Source organism: Lepidochelys kempii, chromosome 9 (genome assembly GCF_965140285.1).
Source record: "Lepidochelys kempii isolate rLepKem1 chromosome 9, rLepKem1.hap1, whole genome shotgun sequence".
Classification (NCBI taxonomy): domain Eukaryota; kingdom Metazoa; phylum Chordata; order Testudines; family Cheloniidae; genus Lepidochelys; species Lepidochelys kempii.
The window spans coordinates 80,539,352-80,562,189 of record NC_136388.1 but is presented as its reverse complement, the minus strand read 5'-3'; the positions used below and the strand labels follow the sequence as shown (position 1 = coordinate 80,562,189).

Sequence of the window (22,838 nt, the reverse complement as noted above, 5' to 3'; positions counted from 1 at the left end):
CTCCGAGCCCCTGAAAATAAGGACTTGGGGATGACCCAACATGCAGGGTTCTGGGAAACCAAGCGTCAGTGAAGCATGTTTCTGGAACAGTAATCAGCACTGTCAAGGATTGTCTGTAGAGAGATACACAGTGACATTTACGTCTGCCACCACAAATGGAGAGTGAGCATTCAAGCATGTCTAGCCCAAAGATGGAAAGAAGAGAGAAAAGACAGAGAAAAAAATTGTATTAAAACCAAACACTCTGTGTATGCCCTTTCTTAGCATGTGAAAGACAGGCAAATACTGTACATACATGTAGGGGTCTGAAAGGATTAGAGATTAATAACAATATACAATGGTATGGAAGACCAGGTTTTACAAATTTACAATTTGTATAACTTCACTCATTCCTTTTTATTAGCTGCCTCTTGTTTCAGTAAAATTTGAGTCCAAGGTTCTCCAACTGTTAATTTTTAAAAAATAGTCTGACGTTGATTGTGTCTGCTGAGACATTAAATCAGTGACTTACGATACATTGTGCATCTAAGAGTCAAAGATCCCATTGCTTATTTAAAGGAATAAGGGACAGTCTCACTACTCTTGCCAACCTTCTTTCTCACAATACATTCGATTCTTATTTCCAGATTCATATTTTCCACATCCAGAAGGGACCATTGTGATCATCTCTAGTCTGACCTCCTGCATGGTGCAGGCCACAGAATATCCTCAAAATAATTCCTTTTTGAACTAGATCCTATCATCTAGAACAACATTGTCTTGATTTAAAAATACCCAGTGATAGAGAACCCACCACAATCCTTGGTAAATGTTCCAGTGGTTAATTACCCTGACTGTTAAAAGATTATGCCTTATTTCCATCTATATTTGTCTAGCTTCAACTTCCAACCATTGGATCTTGCTGCTACAGGGTTCTAAAAATCCACAGGTGAGCATGAGCTTTTGCTGGGTTCATGGCAGCTGATGTGTTTGCATAGTCTGAACTAACATGTGCTGATGCAAATCAGATGTAATGCCATTTAAGTTAATGAAGTTAGGCTGGTTTTAAAATGGGGTGAGATGTGGATTGAACACCTATATTTTACTTTATTAAAATTTAATATATAACTTGGTAAAGTGCTACAACAGAGCTGGCATATGGAAGGCCATTTAATTGAAAAAGATACATTTAATTCCATTTTAATTCAAATGAGCCATATACATTCATGCAGGCCATCATTTTAGTCATTGCTTGACAATGATTCTATGCACCACCTCCCACCTAGAATATTGCTTCTAAGAGGAATGTGAAAGTTTTTAGGGCAGCCTCGCAAAGTGGTGCATATTTAACAGCCTATGCACAGAATCTTTTTACCCAGCCTTAACATGATGATGAAAATATATATTTTACATGCCCATAAAAAAAGACAAAGAAAAAAGAAGACTCCCCCTTACCCATGCAGTTTAGTAGGTAAATAGATATTGGCAAAGAAGATGTAGATGTATTCCTAGGACAGGGAATAAATGTTCAAAAGTGTATGGGCTGTGTTTCTGTCTCTAAGCCCTGCCTGAGAAAGTCCTCTATTGCTCCGATCCTCAGAGGTTCTGTGAAGTTACCTCTCACTTGATTTTAAAAGGAACTAGGTTTGGAAAAGAAACCCTTTCTAGGGAGCTTGAGCCTGAGAGGTGCTGACCACCTACAGCAATTCTGAGGATTATGACCAGAATTTGGTTGAGTGACTTAAGCCATAAGCATGTGGGCTCAAAATCAACCTTAAACTTGCAGTTTCCTGTTAATCATTTGATATTGGCAGACAGAACACCAGATTAGGGGGACCTGATCGGGCATGGTATTTCCTATCTTCCTATAATTTCTGTGCTTGACTGAGAATTAAAGACTATATACATAGACTTTGGGAGAAGTTGCTTAAAAGTGACCCGAAGAACTTTTTACTTTTCAGAAACTTCATTCAGGATTCTGTTTTTCTCTTGCCATCAGGTGATGGTAGAATTAATTCCAAAAGTGGCTGAAAGAGCTGTAATTCCTTATGGTGTGTTTGGTGCTTATGATGCTGTTAGCAAAGGAAGAGCTGAGTTTTCAACTGTTTTGCTTTCGGCTGTGTTAATTTGTAATTTTTAAGTCTGAACATACTATCTGTTATTGATTTGGGATTCTGTAAAAAAATTTCAGTTCCTTACTAACATGTGTTAAAGAAAGTATGTGCAATGACCGGGGAATGTGTGGGTCAGGCCTAATGGTCAGAGCAGAGGGTCAAAACCAAAGACAGAGTCAGGTACCAAGCCAAAGGTCAGAGTCGGAGTCAGGTGCCAAGCCAGGGGTCAGAGCCAGAGACAGCGTCGGGATAAGGCAGAGGAGCAGGGGCCTGGAGCAGTACCAGGTTTACCATGGCGCCAGGCCCAGAGTCAGAAGGGAACAGAAGGGGCCCCGGCCAGCCCGATCCCCTGGCCAGTTGAGCCAACCAGGAAAGCTGCCCCCACCCCTGCTCCGCCACTGCCCCACCTCTTTCCCAAAGCCCCCAGCCCTGCCCCCATTCCACCCCTGCTCTGCCCCAGCCCCGCCCCCATTCCAGCCCTTCCCCTGAGCAATGGCCCGGGGGACTGCAGCGGGGTCAGGCATGCCCTGCACTCACTGGGCGGTGGGAAGTGGAGCGACCTGGCCCCAGCCCGCTCTGCTCCGCTGGCTCCCAGCCACACCACCAGTGAGTGCTGGGGGGCGGTTCCCCCTTGCCCTCCAGTCCCAAGGCTGGGAGCCAGAGGAACAGAGTGGAGCGGGTTGGGGCCGGGTCACTCCACTTCCCGCCGCCCTGTGAGTGTGGGGTCGGGCCCACCAGGCAATCACCGGGCGGCAGGAAGTGGAGCAGCCCGGCCTCAGCCCGCTCGTGCTGGGGGACGGTTTCCCCCCTGCCCCCCAAGCCTGGGGAGGAGATGGAGCGGTGGGGAAGGGGCATGGGATAGAGAAGGGGATGGGGGAAGAGGCAGGGGAGAAGGAAGGGGGTGGGATGGGATGGGGAGGAGATGGAGTGATGGTGAAGGGCCATGGGATGGGGAAGAGAAGGGGTTGGGGGAAGTGGGGGCAGGGGGAAAGAGGCAGTGGGGAAGGAAGGGGGTGGGATGGGGAGGAGATGGAGTGATGGGGAAGGGGCATGGGATGGGGAAAAGAAGGGGATGGAGGAAGTGGAGGCAGGGGAGAAGGAAGGGGATGGGATGGGACGGGGAGGAGATGGAGTGATGGGGAAGGGGCATGGGATGGGGAAGAGAAGGGGATAGGGGAAATGGGGGCCGAGCATGTGGATCCTCTTGGCAGCAGCTGGCACTCCCCGTTAAGCAGGCCATCAAACCCTCACCCTGACAAGCCCTACCTCCCCTGCATCTGTACCACCCTGATGAGCCCCTCAACACCCTCCCCACTGAGCCCCAACCACCTACACCTGGATTTCCCCCCAAATAGCCCCCCCCACCGCTGAGCTCCAACCACTCTCACTTGGTCCCCCCGCAGATTCCCATTGCCCCTGCACCGGGAATTTCCCTCTGCATCCAAATCCCCCACAGAGATGCCTGCACCCAGACTGCCCCACACAGAACCCTCTTACCCCCATCTAGATCCCCCCACACTAAGTCCCTTTGCACTTGGATCCTGCTGCCAGGCTGAGCCTCCCTGCCCACATCTGGTGTGCCTGGCGCAAAAGGGGTAGGGCCCCAGGGTGTTTCTGTGGCAGGCATGGCCTTAGTGCGGTGTCAGGGTCAGATTCAGCCTCACTGCCAAAGTCCCTGTCCCAGGGGGGCGGGGGAGGCTGCAGGGTATTCTCCCACCTCCATGCAGCCAGTGGTCTGTGCTCCCCACTGCCATGGTGGAGCTTCCACATTTATTTATTGTAAAAAAAAAAAAAAGTAAAAAAATTGCAGAATTTTAAAATATTATGCACAGAATTTGATGCAGAATTCCCTCAGGAATATGGGGCTCTGTACAGCTGTGATGGTGAGACTGTGAAGGGGGTGCTGGACAGTATCTGTGGGTGGGGGAGCTGGGCAGGGGTATGGTGTGAAGGGTGCTGTGCAGCTGTGGTGGAAGGTCAGCGGGAGGGGTCTCTGGGCAGGGGGTGCTGGGCATAGCGGGTCCGGGGGCATTGAGCATAGGGATCTGTGGGGGAGGTCTCTGGGAGAAGGGGCGCTGGGCATAGGAATCTGTGGGGGAAGTCTCTGGGTGAGGGGGTGCTGGGCATAAGGGCAGGGCACTGGGCAGGGGGGCAGTGTGGAAGGGGCACGCTGGCAGCGCAGGACTGGGCGGGCTAGTGTACGTCTAGCAATTGTGGGTTTGTAAACAGTGCCCTTGTGCTGGGCTAAGTGGGGCCACTTCCGCTGCGCAGCGCTTCATTGCCCCCAACCGACCCCTCACTCTGCAGCCCGCCCCCCATCACGTCTTATTTCCCCAATGGGGGCCCACAGTTATGTTTGGTGCCCCGGCCTGGAGTAGTACAGGACAGCAGGAACTGGGAGTAGGTGGGGGTCTGGAATGGGAGGACAGGAACCAGGAGCATGCAGGGAAGCAGGAAACAGGAGCAGATAAGAATGGAGGGCTCAGGAGACAGGTAAGCAGGAAGCGTCCAACATCACAGCCAGCCAAAGGTTCCTCTTGTGCAGACAATTTCCTGTTGTTACTTCCTGGTTTATATAGTACTCCTTAGCCAGTCGGGGGGGCTGGATGTTTCCCCCAAGCAGGAGATTTGGAGACGGGGCCCTCTATGAGCTAGTCCTTCCCTGGACCCTTCCCTAATTACTCAGGTGAGCTGCTGGGTGGCCGTCCTGGCCTGAGGGCTGCCTGTGGGCTTGGGTTTGAGGCCTGTGATCCCTCACGGTATGTTGTAGATGTTAGGGGGCTTATTCCTTCACCCACTTACTTCCCTGGTCCTTCTCGCATGAACAGAGAGCAACAATACCCGAAGTCCAAAGGTGCAAACAATTCGATGTTTATTGGGGTGAACTTCCAGCAAGCATGATTCCAGTTTCCTTCCTTAGTATCCTCCTTCCCAGCTCTGACACCACAGAGCCTTACACCTGTGTCCCTGTTCCCATTACTACCCTTAGCCAAACATGATTCCAACTTCCTTACTCCCATTCCCTGTTCCCATTTCCCCCTTTAGCAAAACATGATTCCAATTTTCTTACCCCCATTCCCTGTTCCCATCTCCCTCACCCACATGCCCATGCCCACCCCCACCCACACCCAGTCACTTCCTCATTGACTACAGATTATATAGTAAAACTTGAGTTCTGCTTAGCTATACCTTAACCAATCATTTTCCTGAAATTTAACTAACCAATCCTAACATATTGTAACATGATTATGTAACCAATTATATCCCACCACCTTAATTAGTTTACACCCAGCAAAATTAATTATACAGCAGACAGGAACAATCACAGAACCAGAGAGAGATTATACCGACAAACAATAGCAAAGTGGGAACTACAATGACAGGACAACACAGAAGCGAGGATTTCACATCCCAGCTATTGATAAGTGAGTTCTTGCCAGACAGGATGCTATCAAACTAAGTTTCCTTTTACATTTTCTAGGCACTTCCCTTTCTCTGGAGGTGATAGGAACTATCAGGACAGGATTGTATTCCTAACAGCCGAATAGCACCTTATTTCAGGGTATGTCTACACTACGAAATTAGGTCGAATTTGTAGAAGTCGGTTTTTTTGAAATCGGTTTTATATATTCGAGTGTGTGTGTCCCCACAGAAAATGCTCTAAGTGCATTAAGTGCATTAACTCGGCGGAGCGCTTCCACAGTACCGAGGCAAGCGTCGACTTCTGGAGCGTTGCACTGTGGGTAGCTATCCCACAGTTCCCGCAGTCTCCGCTGCCCATTGGAATTCTGGGTTGATATCCCAATGCCTGATGGGGTTAAAACATTGTCGCGGGTGGTTCTGGGTACATATCGTCAGGACCCCGTTCCCACCCTCCCTCCCCCCGTGAAAGCAAGGGCAGACAATCATTTCGCGCCTTTTTTGTCTGCTGCCAGCCAAAGATGTAAAGGATCGATGGAGTGGGTCAGAACAAGACATAGACCAGATTTGTTTTGGACTCATTTTCCTCCTCCCCTGTCTAGATCACACTGCAGTCAGTCACAGAGAAGGCGCAGCGAGGTTAATCTAGCCATGTATCAATCAGAGGCCAGGCTAACCTCCTTGTTCCAATAACAACGATAACTTTGGTGCACCATTTCTTATTGGAACCCTCCATGCAGTCCTGCCTGAAATACTCCTTGATGTACAGGCACACCCTTTGTTGATTTTAGCTCCCTGAAGCCAACCCTGTAAGCCGTGTCGTCAGTCGCCCCTCCCTCCGTCAGAGCAACGGCAGACAATCGTTCCGCGCCTTCTTTCTGTGCGGACGCCATACCAAGGCAAGCATGGAGGCCGCTGAGCTCATTTTGGCAATTAGGAGCACATCAACCACCACACGCATTATCCAGCAGTATATGCAGCACCAGAACATGGCAACGCGATACCGGGCGAGGAGGCGACGTCAGCGCGGTCCCGTGAGTGATCAGGACATGGACACAGATTTCTCTGAAAGCATGGGCCCTGCCAATGCATGCATCATGGTGCTAATGGGGCAGGTTCATGCTGTGGAACACCGATTCTGGGCTCGGGAAACAAGCACAGACTGGTGGGACCGCATAGTGTTGCAGGTCTGGGACGATTCCCAGTGGCTGCGAAACTTCCGCATGCGTAAGGGCACTTTCATGGAACTTTGTGACTTGCTTTCCCCTGCCCTGAAGCGCATGAATACCAGGATGAGAGCAGCCCTCACAGTTGAGAAGCGAGTGGCGATAGCCCTGTGGAAGCTTGCAACGCCAGACAGCTACCGGTCAGTTGGGAATCAATTTGGAGTGGGCAAATCTACTGTGGGGGCTGCTGTGATGCAAGTAGCTCACGCAATCAAAGATCTGCTGATATCAAGGGTAGTGACCCTGGGAAATGTGCAGGTCATAGTGGATGGCTTTGCTGCAATGGGATTCCCTAACTGTGGTGGGGCTATAGACGGAACCCATATCCCTATCTTGGCACCAGAGCACCAAGCCGGCGAGTACATAAACCGCAAGGGGTACTTTTCGATAGTGCTGCAAGCTCTGGTGGATCACAAGGGACGTTTCACCAACATCAACGTGGGATGGCCGGGAAAGGTGCATGACGCTCGCATCTTCAGGAACTCTGGTCTGTTTCAAAAGCTGCAGGAAGGGACTTTCTTCCCAGACCAGAAAATAACTGTTGGGGATGTTGAAATGCCTATATGTATCCTTGGGGACCCAGCCTACCCCTTAATGCCATGGCTCATGAAGCCGTACACAGGCAGCCTGGACAGTAGTCAGGAGCTGTTCAACTACAGGCTGAGCAAGTGCAGAATGGTGGTAGAATGTGCATTTGGACGTTTAAAGGCGCGCTGGCGCAGTTTACTGACTCGCTTAGACCTCAGCGAAACCAATATTCCCACTGTTATTACTGCTTGCTGTGTGCTCCACAATATCTGTGAGAGTAAGGGGGAGACGTTTATGGCGGGGTGGAAGATTGAGGCAAATCGCCTGGCTGCTGGTTACGCGCAGCCAGACACCAGGGCGGTTAGAAGAGCTCAGGAGGGCGCGGTACGCATCAGAGAAGCTTTGAAAACCAGTTTCATGATTGGCCAGGCTACAGTGTGAAAGTTCTGTTTGTTTCTCCTTGATGAAACCCCCCGCCCCTTGGTTCACTCTACTTCCCTGTAAGCTAACCACCCTCCCCTCCTCCCTTTAATCACCGCTTGCAGAGGCAATAAAGTCATTGCTGCTTCACAGTCATGCATTCGTTATTCATTCATCACACAAATAGGGGGATGACTACCAAGGTATCCCAGGAGGGGTGGTGGAGGAGGGAAGGAAAATGCCACACAGCACTTTAAGCACAGCACTTTAAAAGTTTACAACTTTAAAATTTATTGAATGACAGCCTTCTTTTTTTTGGGCAATCCTCTGTTGTGGAGTCGCTGGTTGGCCGGAGGCCCCCCCCACCGCGTTCTTGGGCGTCTGGGTGTGGAGGCTATGGAACTTGGGGAGGAGGGCGGTTGGTTACAGAGGGGCAGCAGTGGCAGTCTGTGCTCCAGCTGCCTTTGCTGCAGCTCAACCATACACTGGAGCATTCTGGTTTGGTCCTGCAGCAGCCTCAGCACTGAATCCTGCCTTCTCTCATCACGCTGCCGCCACATTTGAGCTTCAGCCCTGTCTTCTGCCCGCCACTTACTCTCTTCAGCCCTCCACCTCTCCTCCCGGTCATTTTGTGCTTTCCTGCACTCTGACATTATTTGCCTCCACGCATTCGTCTGTGCTCTGTCAGTGTGGGAGGACAGCATTAGCTCGGAGAACATTTCATCTCGAGTGCGTTTTTTTTTCTTTCTAAGCTTCACTAGCCTCTGGGAAGGAGAAGATCCTGTGATCATTGAAACACATCCAGCTGGTGGAGAAAAAAAAAGGGACAGCGGTATTTAAAAAGACACATTTTATAAAACAGTCGCTACACTCTTTCAGGGTAAACCTTGCTGTTAACATTACATACATAGCACATGTGCTTTCGTTACAAGGTCGCATTTTGCCTCCTCCCACCGCGTGACTACCCCCTCAACCCTCCCCCCTCCCCGTGGCTAACAGCGGGGAACATTTCTGTTCAGCCACAGGCAAACAGCACAGCAGGAATGTGTCCCTGAATAAAAGCACCCTATTTCAACCAGGTGACCATGAATTATATCTCACTCTCCTGAGGATAACACAGAGAGAGAAAGAACGGATTTTGGTTGAATGCCAGCAAACATACACTGCAATGCTTTGTTCTACAGTGATTCCCGAGTATGTGTTACTGGCCTGGAGTGATAAAAGTGTCCTACCATGAAGGACGAAATAAGGCTGCCCTCCCCAGAAACCTTTTGCAAAGGCTTTAGGACTACATCTAGGAGAACCGCAAATGCCAGGGCAAAGTAATTCTTTCACATGCTTGCTTTTAAACCATGTATAGCATTTTAAAAGGTACACTCACCAGAGGTCCCTTCTCCGCCTGCTGGGTCCAGGAGGCAGCCTTGGGTGGGTTCGGGGGGTACTGGCTCCAGGTCTAGGGTGAGAAACAGTTCCTGGCTGTCGGGAAAACCGGTTTCTCCGCTTGCTTGCTGTGAGCTATCTACAACCTCCTCCTCCTCCTCATCTTCTTCGTCCCCAAAACCTGCTTCCGTATTGCCTCCATCTCCATTGAAGGAGTCAAACAACACGGCTGGGGTAGTGGTGGCTGAACCCCCTAAAATGGCATGCAGCTCATCATAGAAGCGGCATGTTTGGGGCTCTGACCCAGAGCGGCTGTTCGCCTCTCTGGTTTTCTGGTAGGCTTGCCTCAGCTCCTTCAGTTTCACGCGGCACTGCTTCGGGTCCCTGTTATGGCCTCTGTCCTTCATGCCCTGGGAGATTTTGACAAAGGTTTTGGCATTTCGAAAACTGGAACGGAGTTCTGATAGCACGGATTCCTCTCCCCAAACAGCGATCAGATCCCGTACCTCCCGTTCGGTCCATGCTGGAGCTCTTTTGCGATTCTGGGACTCCATCATGGTCACCTGTGCTGATGAGCTCTGCATGGTCACCTGCAGCTTGCCACGCTGGCCAAACAGGAAATGAGATTCAAAAGTTCGCGGTTCTTTTCCTGTCTACCTGGCCAGTGCATCTGAGTTGAGAGTGCTGTCCAGAGCGGTCAGAATGGAGCACTCTGGGATAGCTCCCGGAGGCCAATACCATCGAATTGTGTCCACAGTACCCCAAATTCGAGCTGGGAACGTCGATTTAAGCGCTAATCCACTTGTCAGGGGTGGAGTAAGGAAATCGATTTTAAGAGCCCTTTAAGTCGAAATAAAGGGCTTCACTGTGTGGACGGGTGCAGGTTTAAATCGATTTAACGCTGCTAAATTCGACCTAAAGTCCTAGTGTAGACCAGGGCTCAGTGTGACTAGTTTGGAATGTGAGGATGTGACTGTTTGCTTCCCAGCTTATGGCTGCCTCTGCTGCTTAGCCAAAGGTGTTAGCCTAAGAACAGGGCCTCAGACTGTCACAGTAAGAGAAGGCCCTTACACCAGCAGACAGTGATTTTGATTCTTTCTTTTATACCTCTATCACTAGCCAAGTGATAAGAATACACCTAAATTCTTAGAGTACAGGCCTTTGCAGACAGGCCTGAATATCTATATCCTAACAGTAGATATGTATCTCTGCGAAATAAATACACTCAAGTACTGAATTTTTGCACTGGTAGTTTTCTTTTTTGCTTTATCCATTCTGAGTGCAGTACATGTGAACATGTGCACAGTTGATTAGTGTAATTAAAACTCGATGCCTCTCCAGTGTATCAGTCCAACTTTGTAGCACGGCCTATGTGCTGCACTTGTAGGGGAAAGGACTTGATGGCTGCAATTATCTTTTCCAGTCAAACATCTATGATCTTACCTAAGAAAAAGGCAATTTTGTTGTATTGCTTTTAAAGTGAGGATCATTCTTATTCATGTAAGTGGGATACGAGGTAATACCATTTCTTGCTTTGTCATTAGTGGAATTGATACACTGAGTCATAAGGAGGAATAAATTACCTTGCTATAATTGATTCTGAACTGTGGCTGTTACAGTTCACTCACTTTCTTTGTCATCCATAAAGCAGGGCTTACTGATTTCAACTTCACTTAATCTTAAATATAGATCGCTTGTTTTTTATAAAGATAGGCTGCATTTCTGAAAGGATGTTCTGTTTCCTTCCATGATTCCAGAGCTACATCTTATAGACTTCACATTAAATTCATCACAACATATTTAAGAGGAATTTTGTACGATAGCTTATTATTTTTTAATATTTGTATTGTGGGGATGCCCTAAGGCACCAGACAGAATTGGAGCACTACTGTGCTAGGTGCTAGGATGTAGCTCTGCAGTCTTGGTGTTTGTCCCTGAGGAAGACTTGGTGTCTGCCCTGAAGAGTTTACAATCAAATTTTAGACAAGATTCTACAAAGGAGTGGAACAGCCTATAGGAGGGAATTGTTACAGTGGTACAATTACACTGTCATATAGACTTGGCAGGGCACAGCTTGACGTTTCTGAATAATATGAATTTAAGCCCATACAGTTGGGTTTTGGTAATCATGGAAAAGCAAGTGGAATGTGGATATAGAGAAATACTCTTTATCCTCCATAAAACACTTAAAAACAGTGCAACAGATGAAAGCTGCATGGAGCCATCACTCAACAAAGCAATGCTGCTAATGAAATACGCAAATAGTAACAACAAGAAATTTGTTACTCATTTTATCTGTTCTTTATGGGCTGGATCCAGTGCACATTGAAGTCAATGGAATGACTCACAGTGACTTCAGTGGGTGTTGGGTATCGCCTTAAATTCATTATTATGCTTCTATCTTAATTGTAATTTCTCACTTTTTTATTTATTATTAAATGCCACCTGAAAGGAAGAAGGAAATGAGAGAGATGATGTTTAAACAGAATCAAATAAAGAATTTATTAAATGAGCATTGAAACTTGGGAGGAACGTGTTTGCTAATGAAATAACATTTTCCTTAAAAAATGTGTGAAGATGAACTGTAGATTATAGAATATATTTTAAGTGTTTTCCAGCAGTTGCTTTTAATAGAACTGTAACTAATAAATATGTGTGTGGTTTGCTATCGGATCTGGAGTTCTTACTTCAAATGGTAATGCATTTTGCACTAGCAGATTGCAGTTCCTGCTAAGAAGGGGTTAAATCCAAATTAAGCAATCATATGGTCTCCATTAATGTATTTAGTGTCTAAACTAAGGGTAACTTCTGTATTGTTTTATTTACCACATTTACTTTTTCTCTTCAGTAAATCTGCATTTGTCTTGTGTGCTCTACATGAAGTACTTTCTTTGCACGTGGTCTTTGTCTTCTCCCCTTCCTTTTGGACTGTGTTTCCTTTTTGGTACATCATAGAGGTGTTTATACTTTTCATTTTTTCTAAATGGATTATACCAGATTTACATGTAAACATTGCATTGCTATTATGAACGCAAATACCTTCATACCTGATGTTGCAGGGTTTTTTTTTAACTACATGATAAGAGGTCACAATAGTTAGAAGACTTGGGATTCTTCTCTTCTCTGATATAGTAATTGCGATTTTTGTTTTGATGTTGACAGAAATTACTGAAGTATCAGATGAAGAATTGGATGCCCTGCAGTCTTTTTGCACCATTAAAATAAGCCAGATCCATCATAAGTTGAACTCTAAGCAGTCAAACAGCAGCAAACATAAACATCTGCAGCATGGATTCACTTCAGAGAAGCCTGTGACAGGTGACTTGAAGTGTACTATTCCTGATCAGCTAGTGAACAGAATCCATCTGAAAAATATCAGTGAGACAATGAAACAGGTACTGTAACCAAAACATAAATCATGCCAGTTTGTTGGTTGGTTGGTTGGTTTTGGAGGGCTGCTAAAGAAAAATTTGAAACTATACGGGCCAAATCCTGCTGTCCTTACTCATTCAAAACTCCCATTGACTTCATTGTGAGTTTTGCCTTAGTGAGGACTGCAGGATTTGTGTTTCTGATTTTCTCATTAAGACCACGCTGCAGAAACGCTTTTCGTAAATAATAAAATTATATAAAACGTTGCCTACTGACAAAATGCTGATTTTTCATTGAGACATTTCATACAATATGAGTAATTCACAGAGGCAGGGGTGGATAGTTATTGTCAACCTCTATGAGCGTTAGGTTAACTGGGGAGTAGAGTTGTAAGTGATGCTTGTCAGGCTGCCCTTGCCCGTTGTGTACAGAACTGTTCTGGAAGTGACTTGTGGAGTCCGGGGGCAGCATCAGAGAAACGTGCTCACTGTCCAGGAGAAGGTTTGGCATCTCCATTATAACAGTTGGTTAATGTACAAAGTGGCATTGGCTCTGCTCAAAAGAGGTCAGAAGCTGTCTTGCTACTTCAGCCACAGAGAGTTGATAGGATTTCAGTCAAAAGAAGTGGTAGATGACTGAAACCTCCCGGGCAGCCTGGGAGAGTAAAATATGAGAGCCCTGCCTCTCCCCTTTTGTATAAACTCTTTGTTGTAGTCCAGAATTAGGACTGGCTATCAGGACACCTGCACAAAAACAGAAATATGTGTAAATATATAATACATTCTGAGCCAGATTTTGCCTGGCTGCAAGAAGGGAGGGCACAAAAAAGCTCACCCCTTATGCCTCTTCTTTGCCCTGGGTACAGGGACCGGCCACAGTTGCAGTCCCTGGTCTTTCCTGAGGTCATGCTTCTCTAGGGAATATATGAATGTGGGCAATAGGGGAGTGTTTTTTCAGAAGAGTAAATATTGCTGCATAGATCTTCACCTTTTGGTCACTTGGCTATGGACATATCTGGCCTGTGGCATGGTTTAGCTTTTGATTGGAAAACTGATACCCGTGTTCCTAGATAGAAAAGATAATATCCACGGAGACAAAGGTAAAATATTTTAGCACATAGGTATGACTTTAGCCCCTGTCACTGTGAATGACACATTAGCAAAATATCTTTTAAGCTAAGATTACGTGGCAAATAGTTGGCTTTTATTTGTCACTCTTTTGCACGAAAAACAGGAAGTGTTTAGACATATTTTAATAGAAACATTCCTAAATGCCTGATCTTTTTTTTTTTTTTTTTTTTTGCCAACCTTTAATTTTTAACACTTCCCTAAAGAATGAAATGTGCCTGATAGAATCTGGGTTGCATCAGTGAGTTTGGTAAGATGTGCATGTGTCATTTTAACAGTTTGAAGAGCTTTTCTTTTCTGCCAGCCCAGTGCTTTCCCATAGGACACGTACACTGAGACAAACAACGCCTCTTTCCACTCTGTGTGTGTCAGGAATCACAAAACTGTTGTTTATTCTCCAATGATCCTTGAATTCTAACTTTGTATTTGTAGGGGGGTTTGAATATGTTACTGTGACAGTCATCACCTACAGATGCCTTTACCCATAAATCTTGGTGTTGGAAAATATCTGTGCCTCGTTTGAAATGGGTACAGCATGTCTGCATCGGAGAATAATTTTGATAGAACCAAAAAAATGAGTGGTGAATAATAATTGCAGTCATGTATTTTGCTTCAGTTACTATCACATACATTTGCTTTAATTGACTGCCATACAGCATGTAAAAGTAATTGTTAAACCATTCATTGGCTAACCCTGTGCCAAGTGAGCAGAGAATACTGGGTTTTTTTAATTTGTTTCTTTCTTTTTGGTGTTTTTGAAAGTCAGTTCCGTGACTGTGACAACCTAGCAACCTAGTGACAGAGGATGTGGAAAAAGCTAATGTACTCAATGCTTTTTTTGCTTCTGTCTTCACGAACAAGGTCAGCTCCCAGACTGCTGCGCTGGGCATCACAACTTGGGGAGTAGGTGGCCAGCCCTCTGTGGAGAAAGAGGTGGTTAGGGACTATTTAGAAAAGCTGGACGTGCACAAGTCCATGGGGCCGGACGTGTTGCATCCAAGAGTGCTAAAGGAATTGGCGGCTGTGATTGCAGAGCCATTGGCCATTATCTTTGAAAACTCGTGGCGAACGGGGGAAGTCCCGGATGACTGGGAAAAGGCTAATGTAGTGCCAATCTTTAAAAAAGGGAAGAAGGAGGATCCTGGGAACTACAGGCCAGTCAGCCTCACCTCAGTCCCCGGAAAAATCATGGAGCAGGTCCTCAAGGAATCAATCCTGAAGCCCTTAGAGGAGAGGAAAGTGATCAGGAACAGTCAGCATGGATTCACCAAGGGAAGGTCATGCCTGACTAATCTAATCGCCTTCTATGATGAGGTTACTGGTTCTGTGGATGAAGGGAAAGCAGTGGATGTATTGTTTCTTGACTTTAGCAAAACTTTTGACACGGTCTCCCACAGTATTCTTGTCAGCAAGTTATAGAAGTATGGGCTGGATGAATGCACTATAAGGTGGATAGAAAGCTGGCTAGGTTGTCGGGCTCAATGGGTAGTGATCAATGGCTCCATGTCTAGTTGGCAGCCGGTATCAAGTGGAGTGCCCCAGGGGTCGGTCCTGGGGCCGGTTTTGTTCAATATCTTCATGAATGATCTGGAGGATGGTGTGGATTGCACTCTCAGCAAATTTGCGGATGATACTAAACTAGGAGGAGTGGTAGACACGCTGGAGGGCAGGGATAGGATACAGAGGGACCTAGACAAATTGGAGGATTGGGCCAAAAGAAATCTGATGAGGTTCAACAAGGATAAGTGCAGGGTCCTGCACTTAGGATGGAAGAACCCAATGCACCGCTACAGACTAGGGACTGAATGGCTAGGCAGCAGTTCTGTGGAAAAGGACCTGGGGTGACAGTGGACGAGAAGCTGGATATGAGTCAGCAGTGTGCCCTTGTTGCCAAGAAGGCCAATGGCATTTCGGGATGTATAAGTAGGGGCATAGCCAGCAGATCGAGGGACGTGATCGTTCCCCTCTATTCAACATTGGTGAGGCCTCATCTGGAGTACTGTGTCCAGTTTTGGGGCCCACACTACAAGAAGGATGTGGATAAATTGGAGAGAGTCCAGCGAAGGGCAACAAAAATGATTAGGGGTCTGGAACACATGACTTATGAGGAGAGGCTGAGGGAACTGGGATTGTTTAGTCTTCAGAAGAGAAGAATGAGGGGGGATTTGATAGCTGCTTTCAACTACCTGAGAGGTGGTTCCAAAGAGGATGGTTCTAGAATATTCTCAGTGGTAGAAGAGGACAGGACAAGGAGTAATGGTCTCAAGTTGCAGTGGGGGAGGTTTAGGTTGGATATTAGGAAAAACTTTTTCACTAGGAGGGTGGTGAAACACTGGAATGCGTTACCTAGGGAGGTGGTAGAATCTCCTTCCTTAGAAGTTTTTAAGGTCAGGCTTGACAAAGCACTGGCTGGGATGATTTAATTGGGGATTGGTCCTGCTTTGAGCAGGGGGTTGGACTAAGATGACCTCCTGAGGTCCCTTCCAACCCTGATATTCTATGATTCTATTCTATGATATCGAGAGCTTCATTGTTTTAACTGTTTTGAAATTACAGCTACTTACCTCCTTTCACTACACTAAAATGTAATAAAAAACAGCTACTAATAAATTTGTTACAGTCTCTGAGCCTGACTCTTCTTTTGCTTACATTGGTTTTACTCTGGTGTGATTCCGTGGAGTTAGTCCTGATTTACATCTGTGTAAATGAGATCAGACTCAAATCCTATATACATATATATATTCTGAGATTTGTGTATAGCCTTTAAGCACTCTCAAGATTTTGTGCTAAATAAACTAACACAGACTTTAATAAATATTGTTATTCAACACTTAAAGGAAACTGCTTGTACAATTTTACTTTGGTTTTAATTCAGAACTGTATATACATATTTGAACCAATATCGCTTTAGGGTTCTTTTTCTTCTTAAAAGTTGTGGCGATATTTATTATCTTTTAAAAGAGGGCATGTAGGTTTCAGTTCGCCTACTACAAGAAAAATCTGGTGTATTACCAATCCGCGATAGGATGGCTGAAAAAAATCAGATTAACCTTAAATGAAACAAAGTTACTGCTGCTAGAAAGTGTAGCACATGGGGGAAAGCAAATGTAATTTAGTGTAAAAGTCATTCAGACCGGCTCATCAAGATGATATTGTGAAAAAGATTATGAAGTAATTTATGGCTCCCTAGAAGAGCAAATCTTTCTCTTCAAAATATCTGTATTTTTTATTTGTTATTTTTTAATAGAAGCAATCATCTTACTCGTTCATTTTTTCAACTTCTCATCTTACAGCTGACAGAAACTAAACTACACCAGCCTTCACAATGCCATGATTGTAAGAAAAAATGGACAAAACTGGCCAAGAATAACTTTCTCAGACAAAAGAAGACTTTAGTGGAGAAAGCTTTACTCCAAGATAAATTAGAAGAACAGATTTATGTCAAAGTAAGCAAATGTTATTAAAACAAACACTCCAGTGCATTTTGTACACACTTGCAGTTGTGGAATCCATGAGCCAAATTGCATCCTGATTTATGACCATGCACTCACATAGACTTGCATGCAATGTGAGTCAGGGTGGAATCTGGCCCCATGTTGTTACTAACCTGCATGGGGCTAGATTCTCACCTTGTGCTGATCATGTTTATGGAGCTAGTCTGATTTACATCAACTGATAATCTGACTCACCATTTTCCAGAGGTTTTTTATTTTGAGCATGTCTGGATTGATTTTCCATGATCTGTTTTCTGATTGGCTAGCCAGGAACAAAGTAGTAAATTATATCATTGTTCTAGGATGCCTGCTGGTTACATCGACACAGGCTTCCATCCCATTTTCGTGCTTTTCAAGGAATGGGGTGCAAGGTGACTGCCGCATTGCATGGATGCAGGGCAGTTTTACTGTCGCAGAGGCTGTTCCTTCTGCTCTTTCTTAACCATTACTGTATTATGGTGCTGCCATAAAAAGTGTTCTCATGGGGTTTCAGCTAGAAACCTTGTCTATTTTTCCTTACAGCTTCAATGAGCTCAAGATGACAGCCACCTTGTGGATTGTAGATTTGGAATGCAGAGGTTTTTCGTTTACAATATTCTCCTGCTTGGCATGCACACTTCATCCCTTATCTTATGGATTCTCAAATCATCTTGTCTTGTACCTGAAGCCAGTTTTGTAGTTGCTAGTTTTCCCACTACTCTTCATTCTAAACTATCTAAGTATTTACACCATGCTCATCATCAAGGTTCCTGCGTACCTGATGTAAGGGAGGGGAGTTAGACCTAGTGAAAACTGGCCATAGACTCAGGGAAAGAGGAGGAAGAGTGGCTCTGCAATATGCTCTTTCCATCTGTCAGTGTTACAGAAGCCCTTCCAACCCCATATTCTGCTATTCAGACTTTGTTTTTCTGTATTATGCCTGGGGAGATGGCTAGTCTACAGCATCCTTGACAAATCCAAAGGGATTTCCTCTTGGAGGATAATGTTGACCTGATTGGCATTCTGTCCCATGGATTCCTACTTTCATGCTAGGAAAGCCTTCTGGAGCATAGGCGGCAAGTTATATCTCCACGTGGTGCCTTGGCACCAGCAATATTCAGAGACCAGGGGTCCAGCTCCACCAATATTTGGGGCTGGGTGTCCCCCCTCAGCCCCACCTGCTGCGTGCGCCTCCTCCCCTGCTGTTGCCCCTGACTGTAGCCTCACTGGGGGTGAGGGGTGGGGCTCCCTCCTATGAGTGTCCCCTGCCTCCCCTTGCGGATCAGAGTGTCCCTGCCTCTGCCTGCAGCTCCATGCTGCCTCCCTGCAGCAACTGCTGCCACAGGGTCCTAGCGCCCCCCATCTCGACTGCCAGGGCAGACTGACTCTGAGCCTGCCCTTCCACCTCAGACCCTTCCCTTTTCCTGCGGGACCCTCCACCAGCACAGGGGGCCACCCCATGCCCGCAGTCACCGCTCCTGCCCCATGCTGGGCAAGGAGGCAGCCCCATCCCTCACCCCCAGTGCGAGGCTACAGTCGGGCAACAGCAGGGGAGGAGGCGCACGCAGCACCCACCGGCACCCACCACGGGGCAGGCGAGGGAGATTCCTGGACCTGAGAGAGGCCCTAGGGGCACGTGCAGTGACAGTGGTGGGGGTGAGTGTGCTGCTGGGGAGGCAGTAAAGGGCTGGGCGAAGTCCTTCTTTCTGGCCCCTGTCCCGGAGCAGCCTGCCTGCACCCCAAACTCATCCCCAGCCCTGCCCCACCCCTGAGCCCACACCCCCAGCCACAGCTTTCACCCCCCCGCACCCTCAACCCTCTACCCTAGCCCTGAGCCCCTCCAACACCACAAACCCCTCATCTCCAGCCCCAGCCAGAGACCTCATCCCCCGCACCCTAACCCTCTGCCCCAGCCCTGAGCCTAACACCCCACCCCCAACAGAGCCCTCACCCCCTACACCCCTACTCTCGCCCTGAGCCCCTCCCACACCCCAAACCCTTCATCTGCAGCCACACCCCCCAGCCCTCACCCCTGCACTCCCTCCCTCTGCACCCCCTCCCATCCCCAAACTCCCTCCCAGAACCTGCACCCCCTCCCTCCGCACGCCCTCCCATCCCCAAACTCCCTCCCAGAGCCTGCACCCTGAATCCCAATCCCCTGCCCCAGCCTAGGGCCTGCACCCCAGACCTCCTCCCCCACCCAAACTCCCTCCCAGACCCTTGGGCAGGTGGGGGACGGACTTTGGGCAGGGGCGGGTTCTGGGCACCGCCAAAAATTATACAAACCTGCAGCCCCTGTAATCTGGAGTGGGTTGCAGTAGGCCCTGACAGCATGGGCCATGACATGTACCTAGGGAGCTGAATAAAGGCAGTGATTCTCTCTGTCCCTGTCCCGTCCGTCTCAGATGTCCTGAGATCGCTGGGATTTCTCTGGTTTGCTGGCTCTCACATCCTGTTCACTCTGATGTGGGGAGAATCCTCGTTCTCTGATGCAGTGTTCTTCAGGATATTGTGAGCTATAACTTATTAAATTTGCTGGCCCTTCTATGGGTAGCTCTGCACAAGGGATAATTTGGCCCTTAAGATGGCCCGTATCATTATAGTACGTGACAGATGCATACTCACTGCAGTTTTCTTTTATTTCAGGACTCGCTTACACTTATAGGAGAAATACACAAAAACCTCCCCAAGCTTTCAGAGGATCCAAGGAGCATATGGCAAAGACTGAATGAGAGAGGTCAGAAAGTGTAGGGCCTGGTTGTGATGAGCATTAATCAAAGAATGTAAGAGCTGGCAAAAATCTTCTGGTGACACTCATGTGCCTAATGCCTCCTAATGAGAACTGTTTTGTTAGTGACAAACTGATCAGTGGGTAAATATCCTTGCAGGTAGAACCAGATATTCACAGAGCACAAGATTCCAACCGACAGTCCTGCTATGTGTCCTTCCCGAATGCAAAAGCTGCAATACAGTGTCATCCAACCAAATACATTTTTCAAATTATGGAAGCTGACATTTTTTTATTATTATTCTGACAAGGAATAACTATTGTTTTTGTGGGTTTGCTTATGGGATTTCAGAGCAGCTCACTGCTTCTTCCATCTGTACAAAAAATAGATGGTTCTGTTTTTCTGGGTGGGGAGGTGTAATTATTGGGCTTCAGCTCAATCTTTGCGTTCTGCCTCCTGTTAAATTGAAAGCTAGAGCCCCAGGTGGAGGAGAGAAAGAGACGGTTGCAGAGTAACTGTAAAAGGAATAAAATGAAACTGGGCATTTATAGAACTGGAATAATGAGAATGTGAACTGAAATAAATCAGTAACCCTGAGGATGCCAATAGGACAAGAAATGGCATTAAATTAATCATAGTACCTGTCTGGGGTGGATGTTTAGAAAGAGAAAGAAAACAAAATACAGAATAAAACTGGAATAAAATATCAATTAAGATAATATTTTGACTGTTTTCTGAACTTGCTGATGCATTTACTGTCACTGTCTATCGATTCCTGAAAAGGAATGTCACTATCTCATTGAGATTATCTCTGGGTGAAAGTCTGGTACGACATAGGAAGTCCAAGTAAAGAGGCTTTGCACAGGAGATCTCTGGGGGCTGGAAGCAGTGAAATCCTTCTGCTCACTCCAAGCAGGGCATGTAGACAGCAGAACCATGACCACTACTATGGTCATCATCATGGCTTCCACTGACAGCCGTAGCACATTCCATCATCCCACATTGGCAATGTGTAGCCAGTGGATCCACATGAGTTGCAGACTCGCTGGCCTCTGTAACCTCCATGTTTTCAGCGCATTTGGGCCTTCCACAGCAATTGAGGATCTAGGTAGACATTTGTCTATATAATGTGTATATGAAGGAGATCACTGCCTAATAGTTCAGTGGCTTGTTAAGACATTAGAATGGTACTTTGGTGTTGCATTTTTTTCCCTTTTGGTAAAAGAAAATCTATTGATGGGGTTGATTTGATGTTCTGTTTAAACAAACTACAGGTATGTAGGTGTTACATATACTATGTACTGTAGTTATCAGATCAGTGTACGCAGGGTTGTGTGTTTAGCCACATGGTTTCACGATGCACACATCAATATAAAGCATGAAAATAAATTAGGATGGAGGGAATTAGAGGTTCACTTAGATTATCCTTGATCTTGTGGTATGAATAACCTCCATGAACGATTTCATTAGTTTTGCCTGAGTAGGTGAGGCCTTCACGGAATCTCTAGAGCAGTCTTAAATTCTTTAATACTAGCCGTTCTCATTCCTTCACTGGCAGCTTATTCCACCTTTTAGCAACCCTCTGGGCAAAGTAGCCCATCCTAAGAACTCCCATTAGCATCACTTTCAGTTTTAGATCACGACTGCAACTTATATAGCTATCTTATATGGTGAACAAGATGCCACTGGATTTTTTTGTTAATGCACCATCCTTAGGTATCTTAAAATCCCCCTCCTATCTCCCACTTCTATAACCCTGTTCACATTAGACATTCCATCTCTGCCCCATTTGTCTTGTGACTCCACTCCCTCTCCCTTCCCAAACTCTGCCTAATTCTTTGTTGACCTTTTTGGAACTCCATTAGCAAAAGTTCACCCGTTACTCAACATAAGGTCTCATAAGAGCTCTGTTATGGAGCAGTGATAGCAAAGTACACACACAAAAAGGGAGGCCATGCCTAAGACCCTCTGAAAATTTACCCTTGCATAACACAGTGCAAAATAATACATCTGTGTAGCTTTGTTTCACTACTAAAAACAGGGAATATTAGATACAGCGTTCTAAATACATGTGGACAGGACACAACAGTGCATTTGAGCTCTGCTTTTGGTGTTTAGATTGTCACTGGAAATCTTGAAGTATTTCTTTTTAACTCTTAGTTGTCAACTCTTTGTAGAAATACACTGAATTATAAGATCTTTGGATCAGGCACTTACCAATTTTATTTTCCCACAGTGCACCATGCACACCCAATTTAGAGAGGCAGTTCAGAAAATTCATTTAAAAATTCACCAGCCGTATGGTCTGTGGTGTGTATCTTTTTCTGCTACTCAGTACTGCAGGCTTAGAACAGTTTTGGAGTTCTTCTCTTTCATATTTTAACTCTGGGATCTGAACACATATTTTCTGTTCCCAGGTTGCAGTTATTGCTGATGTACAGTATGAAGCAAATGAGAGAGCTTGCCCTGTAAATTACTTATTTCATACTCCTGCAGGGACTGAGACTAGTAACCAAAGAATTTTGACATGGAGACCACAGAAAGGCGCCTAGATCGGTGCTCTTCCTTTTATACTCCCCACAAGCCATTTATTTTTCTGAGAGAGATTTTTGGTTTGATCTGGAAAAACATCTTTAAAACTGTGATCAAGAAAAATTTATTCATCTGGTTTCCTTGTCTGTGCTGATTGGGGTATAAAAGGAGCAAGACTGATGAGGGGCGAGTCATACAGTAAGTAGATGTGTCACTGAAACAAATTAGTCCATCCATTGTGAAGTGTCATTTAGAGTTTTTCTTTTTTGGTTTTCATACTGCACACTGTTACCCTTTTTTAATCCTCTGAATGATTCGTGAAGTACTAGAGTTTATTGCTGTGAACATCTTGCAAATGCAGAAATTATTTGTTTTTGTTGCATACACTGATTTATTTTACATATTCATTGGTAATGGTTTTTGTGATGCTGCACTTTTTTTGTTGCTAACCTCACCATGAATGTTGCTGAACTGACAACCTGAAAGATTATTATCCTGAAAGTAGCACCAGACTGATACAGCATTGGCTACTATGGCA

At 46.1% G+C, this 22,838-nt stretch overlaps 1 protein-coding gene across 10 annotated transcripts in view; it reads left to right on the top strand.

Moving 5' to 3' along the window:
* C9H8orf48 (chromosome 9 C8orf48 homolog) overlaps nucleotides 1-22,838 on the top strand; it is a 230,925-nt gene that overhangs the window by 24,974 nt on the left and 183,113 nt on the right. For 8 of the 10 annotated variants that reach the window (XR_012160954.2, XR_012160955.2, XR_012160959.2 and 5 more), the window contains exons 5-7: nucleotides 12,230-12,462; nucleotides 16,860-17,012; nucleotides 19,686-19,776. Coding sequence is in view for 4 of the 10 variants with exons in the window: in XM_078854244.1 (XP_078710370.1) it covers nucleotides 12,230-12,462; nucleotides 16,860-17,012; nucleotides 19,686-19,776 (477 nt within the window). In the remaining 6 variants the exon portion in view is untranslated. Of the gene's footprint in view, nucleotides 1-12,229; nucleotides 12,463-16,859; nucleotides 17,013-19,685; nucleotides 19,823-22,838 lie in introns of all 10 variants that reach the window. The other 2 variants (XM_073361036.2, XM_073361037.2) reach the window with 2 other exon arrangements.